We start from the raw sequence: 13,966 nt of genomic DNA on the forward strand, positions 1-13,966 counted from the left end.
TATGACCTCTGTATGGCTGAGCTGCCGGTTCGGGGGGGTATATATGATAACACAGAACTCGTCCTCCACTCACACCTGATGGCGTTTGTCTTCACGGGCAGGTGAGCGCGGCGTCACCCTCTCTGGGGGTCAGAAGCAGCGGGTGGCCATCGCTCGCGCTCTCCTTAAAGACCCCCGGATCCTAATCCTGGATGAAGCTACAAGCGCCCTGGATTCGGAGTCAGAGCGGACGGTACAGCTGGCTCTGGATCGCGCCTCATCCGGCCGCACTGTGTTAGTCATTGCCCATCGGCTCAGTACCGTAGCAGACGCTGACATCATTGTGGTCTTATCCAAGGGTCACATCGTTGAGGTGAGTCCCCGCACTGTATACTCTCACAGAGCAAGGTCTGCAGTTACCTTCAGAGCTGTACTCCTAGTTCTGGCTGCCACTAAATGACAGCTGAGATCCCACAATGCACTTCACTCAGGTGCAGACTCTGTATATTACACCAATCTGTATACACTACACGAGAGGATTTGTCAGATTTTCATTGTTGAATACAATATAGAAGTTTCTTGCTGTTGACAGATCTTCACTACTGCATACAGGAAAGAAGAGCACTGCTGTTGTCAGATCCTCATTACTGCATACAGGAGAGGAGATTGCTGCTGTTGTCAGAATCTCATTAGTGTATACAGGAGGGGAGAACACTGCTGTTGTCAGATCCTCATTAGTGCTGTGTACAGGAGAGGAGATCACTGCTGTTGTCAGATCCTCATTAGTGCTGTGTACAGGAGAGGAGATCACTGCTGTTGTCAGATCCTCATTAGTGCTGTGTACAGGAGAGGAGATCACTGCTGTTGTCAGATTCTCATTAGTGTATACAGGAGGGGAGATCACTGCTGTTGTCAGATCCTCATTAGTGTATACAGAAGGGGAGATCACTGCTGTTGTCAGATCCTCATTAGTCTATACAGGAAAGGAGATCACTGCTGTTGTCAGATCCTCATTACTGCATACAGCTGGGGGGCTTCACTGATAAATCTTCTTGTCTTTTCTCTCAGAGTGGAACCCACCGGGAGCTGCTGAGGAGGGGCGGCCTGTACGCTGAGCTCATACGTAGACAGAGCCAAGAGGCCCAGTGAACCAGAATAACACACCGTGCAATAATATAGCTGGAGGAGGATGACGAAACACAGAGAACCTGGACCAGGAGCATCGCCATAGGAAAGATGAGACCCCAGACCCTCATCCTGCAGGAGAGGAGACCCTCACTGATATCACTATATAGTATACAGGAGAGAAGACCCTCACTGATATCACTATATAGTATACAGGAGAGGAGACCCTCACTGATATCATTATATAGTGTACAGGAGGGGAGACCCTCACTGATATAGTTATATAGTATACAGGAGAGGAGACCCTCACTGATATAGTTATATATAGTGTACAGGAGAGGAGACTTTCACTTATATAGTTATATAGTGTACAGGAGAGGAGACCCTCACTGATATCACTATATAGTATACAGGAGAGGAGACCCTCACTGATATTATTATATAGTATACAGGAGAGGAGACCCTCACTGATATCATTATATATTATACAGAAGAGGAGACCCTCACTGATATCATTATATAGTATACAGGAGAGGAGACCCTCACTGATATCATTATATATTATACAGAAGAGGAGACTCTCACTGATATCATTATATAGTATACAGGAGAGGAGACCCTCACTGATATAGTTATATAGTATACAGGAGAGGAGACCCTCACTGATATCACTATATAGTATACAGGAGAGGAGACCCTCACTGATATCATTATATAGTGTACAGGAGAGGAGACCCTCACTGAAATCATTATATAGTATACAGGAGAGGAGACCCTCACTGAAATCATTATATAGTATACAGGAGAGGAGACCCTCACTGAAATCATTATATAGTATACAGGAGAGGAGACCCTCACTGATATCATTATATATTATACAGAAGAGGAGACCCTCACTGATATCACTATATAGTATACAGGAGAGGAGACCCTCACTGATATCACTATATAGTATACAGGAGAGGAGACCCTCACTGATATCACTATATAGTATACAGGAGAGGAGATCCTCACTGATACGTGTCTCACTTTGCATAGAGTTTACCGAGGTAGAAGCTCCAGGCAGATAATCTTCCAGTATTACATATAATCTAGATGTGACACAGAAAACACATGGTGACTCCTATATAGATGTATAGTGTATATATGTATATTTTATAACCCATGGTTTACAATAGACCAAAGTACTGTTCTGTCACTCAGAGAGATGAGGAGTATCAGGCTGCATGATGGAAAGGTCTGGATTAATAAAATAAAGATTTCTTGAAGTCTGGAGTTGTGGATGATGGATTATTCATATTATGGGCTGAGGTTGATCACTAAGAACGCCATACATTCAGTAATGCATCCTGTATTATACTCCAGAGCTGCACTCACTATTCTGCTGGTGGGGTCACTGTGTACATACATTACATTACTGATCCTGAGTTACATCCTGTATTATTCTCCAGAGCTGCACTCACTATTCTGCTGGTGGGGTCACTGTGTACATACATTACTGATCCTGAGTTGCATCCTGTATTATTCTCCAGAGCTGCACTCACTATTCTGCTGGTGAGGTCACTGTGTACATAGATTATGCTGGCTGCCTCCATGTTGCTCCTCCCAGTATAAGCGGGGTGTACACATATGGCCGGCATCTCTATGGTAACTACGTTCTGTAATACAGGGGCGGGCTTAGCGTCCGGTTATTACCATGGAAATGACTTTTGGATGACGTCAGCCACAGGCCAGTTCCTATTGGACCAGAGAATGACTTTTCGCTCCGCCTTTGTGGATAGATTAGGGGTTGGGCGGGGCCAGTGATAGGCGCATGCGCATTCCGGGAGAGGCCTGACAGCCGCAAGATGCAGAAGTACGAGAAGCTGGAAAAGATCGGAGAAGGTGAGACACAGCGGGAAGAGCGAGCAGGAGAGGCCGGGGATGTGCGGCCTGCACTGTGTGTACCGGAAACCGGAGCTCCCTGCTACAACACCCGCTGTACTGACTGCATCCCCCATAGTATCACTGCCCCCCTCCTCATTCATTGTGTCCTAGTCCTGGGCTGCTCTCCTCATCATCCCTATTGTGTCATATTAACAGACTACTGCCCCCATCCTCCCCATTGTATAATAGTATCAGACTACTCCCCCCATCCTCCCCATTGTATCATGATACCAGACTACTGCCCCCATCCTCCCCATTGTATCATGATACCAGACTACTGCCCCCATCCTCCCCATTGTATAATAGTACCGGACTACTCCCCCCATCCTCCTCCATTGTATCATGATACCAGACTACTGCCCCCATCCTCCCCATTGTATCATGATACCAGACTACTGCCCCCATCCTCCCCATTGTATAATAGTACCGGACTACTCCCCCCATCCTCCTCCATTGTATCATGATACCAGACTACTGCCCCCATCCTCCCCATTGTATAATAGTATCAGACTACTCCCCCCATCCTCCTCCATTGTATCATGATACCAGACTACTGTCCCCATCCTCCCCCATTGTATCATGATACCAGACTACTGTCCCCATCCTCCCCCATTGTATCATGATACCAGACTACTGTCCCCATCCTCCCCCATTGTATCATGATACCAGACTACTGCCCCCATCTTCCCCCATTGTATCATGATACCAGACTACTGTCCCCATCCTCCTCCATTGTATCATGATACCAGACTACTGCCCCCATCCTCCCCCATTGTATCATGATACCAGACTACTGCCCTCATCCTCCCCCATTGTATCATGATACCAGACTACTGCCCCCATCCTCCCCCATTGTATCATGATACCAGACTACTGCCCCCATCCTCCCCCATTGTATCATGATACCAGACTACTGCCCCCATCCTCCCCCATTGTATATTACTGCCAGACTACTGCCCCCATCCTCCCCCATTGTATCATGATACCAGACTACTGCCCCATCCTCCCCCATTGTACATGATACCAGACTACTGCCCCCATCCTCCCCCATTGTATAATAGTGCCAGACTACTGTCCCCATCCTCCCCCATTGTATCATAGTATCTGGCTACTGTCCCCATCCTCCCCCATTGTACATGATACCAGACTACTCCTCCCATCCCCCCTCATTGTATAATAGTGCCAGACTACTGACCCATCCTCCCCCATTGTATCATGATACCAGACTACTGCCCCCATCCTCCACCATTGTATCATAGTATCAGACTACTGTCCCCATCCTCCCCCATTGTATCATGATACAAGACTACTACCCCCATCCTCCTCCATTGTATAATAGTGCCAGACTACTGTCCCATCCTTCCCCATTGTATCATGATACCAGACTACTGCCCCCATCCTCCCCCATTGTATCATGATACCAGACTACTGTCCTCATCCTCTCCCAATCTATCATGATACCAGACTAGTGTCCCCATCCTCCTCCATTGTATCATAGTATCAGACTACTGTCCTCATTCCCTCCCATTGTATCATAATACCAGACTACTACCCCCATCCTCCTCCATTGTATCATAGTACCAGACTACTGCCCCATCATCCTCCATTGTATCATGATGCCAGACTACTCTCCTCATCCTCCTACGCCCTGTCAGTAATCTGGGGGGGCAGGTGATACATAGTCACACTCCAGCTTCTCTGTTGTTGCCCCTGATGTGAAGCGCTGGTCTCTGATGTCATCATTGCTGCTTCCTCCCTTGTGTTGTGGTGCAACAGAGACGTCTTTGTCTCCCCTGCCCAGATTGTATAATGGTTACCCCACCTCATATAACACTCCATCTCCTGCAGGCACCTATGGCACCGTGTTCAAAGCGAAAAACCGTGAGACCCATGAGATTGTGGCGCTGAAACGCGTGAGACTGGATGACGACGATGAGGTGAGTGGGCAGCATCACAGTATGGCCGTGGTCTGTATGCGGGATCTCTCGTCTGTATATATCACCTCCATGTCTGTCTCTGCAGGGAGTCCCCAGCTCCGCACTCAGGGAGATCTGCTTACTGAAGGAGCTGAAACACAAGAACATCGTAAGGTAAGGAGCGACCACCGATGATGGCGCCACCCCTCTGTCAGGATGGGAAGTGAGACTGAGGCAGGAAATGAAAGGGGACCGCTTACTTGTCCCATATCCACAGCATAGGTAAGAGATTGCTGCGGGTCCGACCTCCGTGCTCCCCGGGTGATCACCAGATCAGCCCCCGCCTCCTTTGTTTTGGGGTCGGCCGAGTACAACACTCGAACCCCCGCAATCTCTTACTTCTCTTATCCTGTGGATAGGAGACGTTTAATTTCTAATTGGAGAACCCCTTTAACCAAGACCGGTCACTATGGACGTTATAAAGGGGCTGTTCACCAAAAAATCCCAACAAGTGCCAGAGATTTGTAATTTACTTCAAAATTCTTCCAGTATTTATCAGCTGCTGTATGTCCTGCAGGAAGTTGTGTATTCTTTCCAGGCTTACCCAGGGCTCTCTGCTGCCACCTCTGTCCATGTCAGAAAAGCAGCAGCAAATCCCCATAGAAAACCTCTCCTGCTCTTCAGTCTGGAGAGAATGCACCACTTCCTGCAGGACATACAGCAGCTGATAAGTACTGGAAGACTGGAGATTTTTTAATAGAAGTAAATTACAAATCTCTGGCACCAGTTGATTTTAAAAGAAAACATTTTTTTTGTGAACTACCCCTCTAAAGAGAAATTATTTCCCTGACAACCAAAGGTATATAAAGTATCTGTCTTCCAGTAGGTGTCACTAGAGAGCTCGTTTTATTTATCCTAGGAAGGAGCTAATTTGCATGCTTTTTCTTTCCCAGGAAGCATTGCATTGCCCCCCCCCTCAGATAACTACGCCCTCAGATATCTATCATCTAGATATGGCCGAGGTATCTAGAATACCGATGTATTTGCACTGTAGAGAAGAATCATCCGGTCACTATGGTGTCCACGGCCTCAGCTTACGTTCCTAATCAGATATTTCAGATCTCCATGCTTATAGTCTCCCTTCGGATCAGGATAAGACTATATACGTCTTCATTCGCAGGTTACATGACGTCCTTCACAGTGACAAGAAGCTGACGCTGGTCTTCGAGTACTGTGATCAGGTGAGAGGGATGGGGGGGGGGTTTGATGATGATGATGAATCATATTGACCTTTCACTCAATTTGTTCTTAGAGGAGAGTTGCAGCAGCTTAACCTTCTTGTCTCCAGATTCAGAACACTTGGACACTCAGTTGACCTGACTTTCATATGCATAGACCAAGGGTAGGGAACCTTCGGCTCTCCAGCTGTTGCAAAACTACAACTCCCATCATACTTGGACAGCCAAAGCTTTAGCTTTGGCTGTCCAGGCATAATGGGAGTTGTAGTTTTGCAACAGCTGGAGGGCCGAAGGTTCCCTACCCCCTAGCATAGATGGATTTGGAGAGATAGCAGATGGTTCTGCTGTAGCTACCTTAAAGGGGGTTATTCAGTTATATGAAAACATGGCCACTTTCTTCCTTTGTCCTCAGGCTGTGTGTGATTTTGCAGCTCAGTTCCATTAAAGTGAAGGAGCTAAGCTGTATCACCACATACAGCCTGAAGACAATGGTGGCGCTGTTTCTGCAAGATAGCGGCGATGTTTTGTCTAATCCTGGATAACCCCTTTAAGACATATAAGCAGCGTCCACGTGGTGCAGGGAATTGTGGGTCTATTGTGATGTCTTTAAAGAGTAAGGGTCCATTTACACAGAGAGATTATCTGCCAAAGATTTGAAGCCAAAGCCAGGAATGGATTGAGGAGAAATCCCAGGCTTTTCTTTATGAGCTGATCTCTGTTTATAGTCTGTTTCTGGCTTTGGCTTCAGATCTTTGGCAGATAATCTGTCAGATAATCTTTCAGTGTAAATGGACTGCAATGTCTGCAGAAATCATGTGAACCCAGCGTCAGATTTCTATGACATTGGTGCCTTCATTGTTCTTTCTTTCTATTTTACAGGATCTGAAAAAATACTTTGACAGCTGTAATGGCGACTTAGACCCGGAAATTGTAAAAGTAAGTGTCTATTCCTTATTGTGTTCTGTGTGTGGCCTCCATTGTCGTGTATAGGGTATACTCCTCTACCTTCCATAGCTCTACACGTGGCGTATATGGGTTTCCTTCTCTTTTTCTCTACCAATCCTTAAAGGGAATCTATCATGAATGTAATGTGCCTGGGGGCAGCCATGTTAGAGACTCAGTTTCGTTCTGGAGTTTGATCTTCCCGCAGTTCTGCTCAAACTACATTGAAAAAGTATTTACAGCTGCTGCTACTATTCACAGGTTCTTCAGTGTCATCTCCAGACATAGATCCCTGGAACTGTTTTATTGTGATGATTTTATCCAGTTTCTTATAAATTGTAAATGAGTCTCATATCTCCTCAGTCCTTCATGTATCAGCTGCTGAAAGGTCTGGCATTCTGCCACAGCCGCAACGTTCTACACAGAGACCTCAAGCCTCAAAACCTGCTCATCAACCGGGTAAGAATATAGCAGAATAAAACTACTATAATATATAACTCCTATATATACATGAATATAACTACTATAATAATGCTCCTATATACAGGAATATAACTACTATAATACTGCTCCCTATATACAAGACTATAACTACTATAATACTGCTCCCTATATACAAGAATATAACTACTATAATACTGCTCCCTATATACAAGACTATAACTACTATATTACTGCTCCCTATATACAAGAATATAACTACTATAATACTGCTCCTATATACAAGAATATAACTACTATAATACTGCTCCTATATACAGGAATATAACTACTATAATACTGCTCCTATATACAAGAATATAACTACTATAATACTGCTCCTATATACAGGAATATAACTACTATAATACTGCTCCCTATATACAAGAATATAACTACTATAATACTGCTCCTATATACAAGAATATAACTGCTATAATACTGCTCCTATATACAGGAATATAACTACTATAATACTGCCCCCTATATACAAGAATATAACTACTATAATACTGCCCCTATATACAGGAATATAACTACTATAATACTGCTCCTATATACAAGAATATAACTACTATAATACGAACTGGAGAGAATGGAACCGCTGCACATCCCATCTATGGCTGATACTAATGCCGCTAGGCCTATATTAAAAATCAACACCAGAGTGTCTGTATATGAATTGATCAAGCCATATTGCCCCGTGTACTACCGCGCAGGTCCTCTGGTCCACACGGGTCCCTACGCTAACTCCACACCGTGTCGGTCAGCGACCGCCAACCCCGCAAAGCGTGCACGTGCAGGGAAGGGAGGCCATGGAACGGCCCTGCAACCCCAATGTCACAGGACCAGACCCAAAAAGCCCCACCAAAACCCTTCTTTTTCTTCCCTGAACCGTATTTTGATTCTCTCTTTTCTCCGTGTTTTGCACTCCTCCTGGTGAGACCCACATGACCGCAATTAGCAGGAGACATCTGAGTGCTCATGGTTTTAATCCCTCCTGTCTGTCCCATTCTATCTTTGATAGCTATGGTGAGTGCAATACCTTATCCAGACTTGTGCTGTTTGGGGGCAGCTTCCTCCGCCGGTGGTGCTGGCTGGGTTTTGGTGTGGCATTTTTGGGTCTGGTCCTGTGGCATGGGGGTTGCAGGGCCGTTCCATGGCCTCCCTTCCCTGACTGTGCACGCCTGCGGGGGTGGTGGTCGCTGACTGGCACAGTGTGGACTTAGTGTAGGGACCTATGTGTATCAGATACCTGCACGAGGTACATGGGGCAGTGTGGCTTGATCAATTCACATACAGAATTCTGATGTTTTTTATGCAGCCGAGAGGTACTAGTATCAGCCATAGGTGTGAGGTGCAGCACTCTTTTTCTTCCCTGAACCATAACTACTATAATACTGCTCCTATATACAGGAATATAACTACTATAATACTGCTCCTATATACAAGAATATAACTACTATAATACTGCTCCTATATACAAGAATATAACTACTATAATACTGCCCCTATATACAGGGATATAACTACTATAATACTGCTCCTATATACAAGAATATAACTAGTATAATACTGCTCCTATATACAGGAATATAACTACTATAATACTGCCCCTATATACAGGGATATAACTACTATAATACTGCTCCTATATACAGGGATATAACTACTATAATACTGCTTTCTGTCTCTTCAGAATGGAGAGTTGAAGCTGGCGGACTTCGGCCTGGCTCGGGCGTTTGGTATCCCGGTTCGATGTTACTCCGCTGAGGTAAGCCTGTCGTCGATCGTACTGTACACATTAGCCTGGGAATCCCCCGCTCCTGTGGTACACTCCACTTATTCCCATATCTCCCTGTAGGTGGTGACTCTGTGGTATCGCCCGCCTGATGTACTTTTCGGTGCCAAGCTTTACTCCACTTCCATAGACATGTGGTCGGCCGGCTGTATCTTTGCAGGTAAACGCCCCCCTTACCTCCCGCCATCCTGGTGATCAGTTTGCTCTGCTGTTTCTGGAGTATCAGATGGCAGATTAGCAGAATGTTCCTCTATCTCATTATATATAATAACCTCCATGGTTCTGTACATGACGCATCTCCTCTTCCTCCCCAGAGTTGGCCAATGCCGGGAGGCCACTATTTCCTGGAAATGATGTAGACGATCAGTTGAAGAGGATTTTCCGATATCCTTTTTGCGCCTCGGATGTGTCGCTGTATTGGGGGAGGGGCATAGATGTAGATGTAGCTGATGTATTGAAGTGCACTGTATAGTTCAGATTTTCCTTAATGCAGCACACTTTGCTCGGGACCCCGACTGAGGAGCAATGGCCGACCATGACAAAATTACCAGACTATAAGGTGAGTGGGGGATCATTGTTTACCAGGCACAGCGCCATTCTTTTGCTAGTGGCAGTGCTTGGTATTGTAGGTCGGAGCAGCCGGGTCTTATCCATCCCCAATCCTGTAGATTTATACAGAATGGCGGACTACAGGTTCCATCATGTCTTGGTTAATCGGATCATTCCTGCTTTTGTTTTCCCAGCCCTACCCCATGTATCCGGCTACCACATCTCTAGTAAATGTTGTTCCCAAGCTGAACGCGACTGGAAGAGACTTATTACAGGTATCATATCAGCAAATGTATCTCCAGCTATCGTGAAACTACAACTCCCAGCATTGCCAGCCACATAATAATTTCTACCCGGATCAATAAGCTGCTGTAGACGGATCTGATATTTTTGAGCTCTTATTGGTCATCTGATGTGGTAACAGGTGGTATCACGATTATTAGTCATGATCTATCCACAGGATGGGGGGGCAGCTAGCTGATTGATGGGAGGTCCGACTGCTGGGACCACCGCCAATCACAGAAAAGGGAGAACCAAAGTCCCATAGACCTTTATTAGGAGTAGGGAACCTAACCTCTCCAGCTGTTCCAAACTACAATTCTCATCATGCCTGGAGAGACAAAGCTAACGCTTTGGCTCTCCAGGCATGATGGGAGTTTTAGTGCTGCATCAGCTGGAGAGCCAGGGTTCCCTACCCCTGCCCCTATATTGTGGACCCCCACCGAGCCCCCATGTGATCCGTTCTCTTCTCTCTTTCCAGAACTTATTAAAGTGTAACCCGGTTCAGAGGATTTCAGCAGACGAGGCTCTCCAACATCCGTACTTCGCCGATTACTGTCCCCCATAACGTGCACCCCCCAGAAGCTGTACCCACACTCCCCCACCACTCCCTACTCTTATTCCCTATCATACATCATATTGGTCACTTGCCCATCCTGCATGGTCACCTGCCCCAAGGACGCCCTCCTTCCTACTTGCATGTCCTCTTAAACGCCCGGCTCCAGTTCATGATTTATGTAAGGAGATATCAATATTCAACCTGTGGGTGGAGTCTACCTTAGTGGGAGGGATTTCCTCTATACTGGGTGGAGCCTGCTAGCGGTGCTAGAGTAGGGCCTGTCTTTAATTCACTATTTGAACGTTGTGGCTGGGCGGAGCTTATTGTTCATGGGAGGGGCCTAATTATAACTAGGTGCAGCCCAGCAGGGGGCAGGCGAGAGCAGTCATTCCGAAGCTACAGAATTACAGTCATACAGCCTTATACTGAGTTCATGACCCCTCTCCTCCCCTCATGCTGCATATCTTCTCCCCCTAATTTATTTTTCAGCCCCTCTGTAGGCGGAGTCTTGGCAGCTCCTTCCCCATTGTATATTTTATGTACATTTTTGGATGATTTGTATGCATTTTTTTTCTTTTACCCTGTAAATGTACATCCCGTTTCTGGAGAAATGCAGTTTTATTTTACAGACATTTCGGGTTCTTGTGGTTTTCTTGTGGCATTCAGTCATCGAGTATTCATGAAATATGAACATAGATCAGCTGTAATATTGCAGACGAGAATGATATGGATGACCTGGTGACATTGGCGGCTGTCGGGGGGTGGGGGATATGTCAGGCAGCTGGTGACCCGAGCATTAATGTATCTGGGCTCTAGGGAACTGTACAATATTAGGTGGTTGTAATGTTATGGCTAATCAGTGTCCAGATCGGGTATGGGGAACCTTCATCCCTCCCGCTGTTGCAAAACTATAGTTCCCATCATGCTTGGACAGCCCTAGCTTTCGCTTCAGCTGTTCAGGCATGGTGGGAATTGTAGTTTTGCAACAGCTGGAGGGATGAAGGAGTTATTAAAGGGGAACTCTGGCGGGAAAAAAATTCAATCCACTGGTGTCAGAAGTTATATAGAGTTGTAATTTACTTCTATTCAGCAATCCCAATCTTGTATGTCCTGCAGGAAGTGGTGTATTGTCTCCAGTCTGACAGTGCTTACTGCTGCCACCTCTGTCCATGTCAGGAACTGTCCAGAGCAGGAGAGGTTTTCTATGAGGATTTGTTACTGCTCTGGACAGTTCCTGACATGGACAGAGGTGGCAGCAGAGAGCACTGTGTCAGACTGGAAAGAAAACACCACTTCCTGCAGGACATACAGCAGCTAAGTGCCGGAAGACTGGAGATTTTTAAATTTAAGTAATTTACAAATCTGTATAATATTCTGACACCAGTTGATTTAAAAGAAAAAGTTGCCGGAGGAGTTTTCCTTCAACACTAACATCATAATGGAAAGACACAATATTGCTAAATGCCGTAAAGTGATCAAAAAGTGAGGTGTGCCCCAAAATAGTTGTGCGTCTTCTCTCTTCTATCCATTCCTCTTCTGTATAGATTTTTAGTGTGAACACGAGTTTTTGAAGGGATTTTGTAGTTCCACCTATTGATTAACTGCTGTCAGGATCCGTAGTCCGTATTGGATTGGTTGGGAGCAGATACCCGCTTCCATATGATGAGCTATTTGGGTGAGCCGCAGTGCCCAGATATATTGTGTACTGACGCTCGCCCCTCATTGAAGTGAATGGAAGCCAAGCTGCAGTAACCTGGCCTCACCATTCCTCTGAGTACAGAGCCGGGGCTTCTGTCTGATTTGCCCTGCCTGGATTTGGGTGTTGTAGAGATCTTCCCCAGGTCATACAGCAGCTCCCGGTCTCCCGATCCTTTATAGAGAGAATCCTGGCTGAAGCCTGAGCCCAGAGGCCATGCGAGACCCCATCAGATCCAGAAGGAGAAGGAAACAGGAGCCTGAGCCCAGACGCCATGCGAGACCCCATCAGATCCAGAAGGAGAAGGAAACAGGAGCCTGAGCCCAGACGCCATGCGAGACCCCATCAGATATCCAGAAAGAGATGGAAACAGGAGCCTGAGCCCAGACGCCATGCAAGACCCCATCAGAACCAGAAAGAGATGGAAACAGGAACCTGAGCCCAGACGCCATGCAAGACCCCATCAGAACCAGAAAGAGATGGAAACAGGAGCCTGAGCCTAGACGCCATGCGAGACCCCATCAGATCCAGACGGAGATGGAAACAGGAACCTGAGCCCAGACGCCATGCGAGACCCCATCAGATCCAGACGGAGCTGGAAACAGGAGCCTGAGCCCAGACGCCATGCGAGACCCCATCAGATATCCAGAAAGAGATGGAAACAGGAGCCTGAGCCCAGACGCCATGCGAGACCCCATCAGTTCCAGACGGAGAAGGAAACCGGAACCTGAGCCCAGACGCCATGCGAGACCCCATCAGATCCATACGGAGCTGGAAACAGGAGCCTGAGCCCAGACGCCATGCGAGACCCCATCAGATCCAGACGGAGAAGGAAACAGGAGCCTGAGCCCAGACGCCATGCAAGACCCCATCAGAACCAGACAGAGATGGAAACAGGAGCCTGAGCCCAGACACCATGCGATACCCCATCAGAACCAGACGGAGAGGGACACAAAACCCTGAGCCCAGACGCCACATGGCAACTCATCAGATCCAAGATGGAAGCGAGAGCTTGTTTGTTATGGTAAAAATCTTTTATTTCATGTATAAAATTCAATGTTTATCACAAAAGAAAAAAGAGCGTTCTCATAAAAAGCTGGAATCTGACAGCGGTATAATACACAGTGTGAGCTGAATAGAAATGGACAATGGCAAATTTACCAGGGGAATTTATCAAAACCGCTGGTGTGGAAAAAAAAAACTAAACATTTTTTGCACGACATTTACTAAAAAATGTGTGACTCTTTTGTTGCAAAAACAACAAAAAAGGCTACATTACCCCCCAGCCCCTCCAAACGCTGTATGATAGATTACAGTGCATGGATGAGCAACACAGAACATGGGGTCCTGACCACAAGTAATGGTGCCCCATCTCTCAGTTTTAACAGATCTGCTCATACATTCCCTGAATCTCCCACAATGCACTGCTCATAGACAGAACCAGCTTGCAGCTTTAGATGTGAACAGAGAAGAGAT

At 46.3% G+C, this 13,966-nt stretch overlaps 2 protein-coding genes across 2 annotated transcripts in view; both read left to right on the forward strand.

The window, feature by feature from the left end:
* LOC138783942 (mitochondrial potassium channel ATP-binding subunit-like) overlaps positions 1-2,365 on the forward strand; it is a 9,487-nt gene extending 7,122 nt beyond the window's left edge. The window contains exons 15-16 of the mRNA XM_069959292.1: positions 102-352; positions 1,048-2,365. Coding sequence (XP_069815393.1) covers positions 102-352; positions 1,048-1,128 — 332 coding nt within the window. The 3' untranslated portion in view covers positions 1,129-2,365. The remainder of the gene's footprint in view (positions 1-101; positions 353-1,047) is intronic.
* A 498-nt stretch (positions 2,366-2,863) lies between these two features.
* Positions 2,864-11,453, forward strand: CDK5 (cyclin dependent kinase 5). The gene is made up of 12 exons (XM_069960587.1): positions 2,864-2,988; positions 4,879-4,967; positions 5,053-5,120; positions 6,127-6,187; positions 7,064-7,120; positions 7,490-7,585; positions 9,306-9,380; positions 9,471-9,567; positions 9,722-9,791; positions 9,906-9,966; positions 10,151-10,231; positions 10,717-11,453. Exons 1-12 carry the CDS (start codon positions 2,952-2,954, stop codon positions 10,801-10,803), a joined length of 879 nt encoding a protein of 292 aa, XP_069816688.1. The 5' UTR covers positions 2,864-2,951; the 3' UTR covers positions 10,804-11,453.
* Positions 11,454-13,966: the final 2,513 nt, after the last annotated feature.

The sequence above is a fragment of the Dendropsophus ebraccatus genome, chromosome 2 (assembly GCF_027789765.1).
Source record: "Dendropsophus ebraccatus isolate aDenEbr1 chromosome 2, aDenEbr1.pat, whole genome shotgun sequence".
NCBI lineage: Eukaryota > Metazoa > Chordata > Amphibia > Anura > Hylidae > Dendropsophus > Dendropsophus ebraccatus.

Coding starts and splice junctions, on each gene's coding strand:
- CDK5 (XM_069960587.1), top strand. CDS start 2,952: ATGCAGAAGTACGAGAAGCTGGAAAAGATCGGAGAAG. Junction 7,121..7,489: donor TAGACCCGGAAATTGTAAAA/GTAAGTGTCTAT, acceptor ATATCTCCTCAG/TCCTTCATGTATCAGCTGCT. Junction 9,792..9,905: donor CAGTTGAAGAGGATTTTCCG/ATATCCTTTTTG, acceptor AATGCAGCACAC/TTTGCTCGGGACCCCGACTG.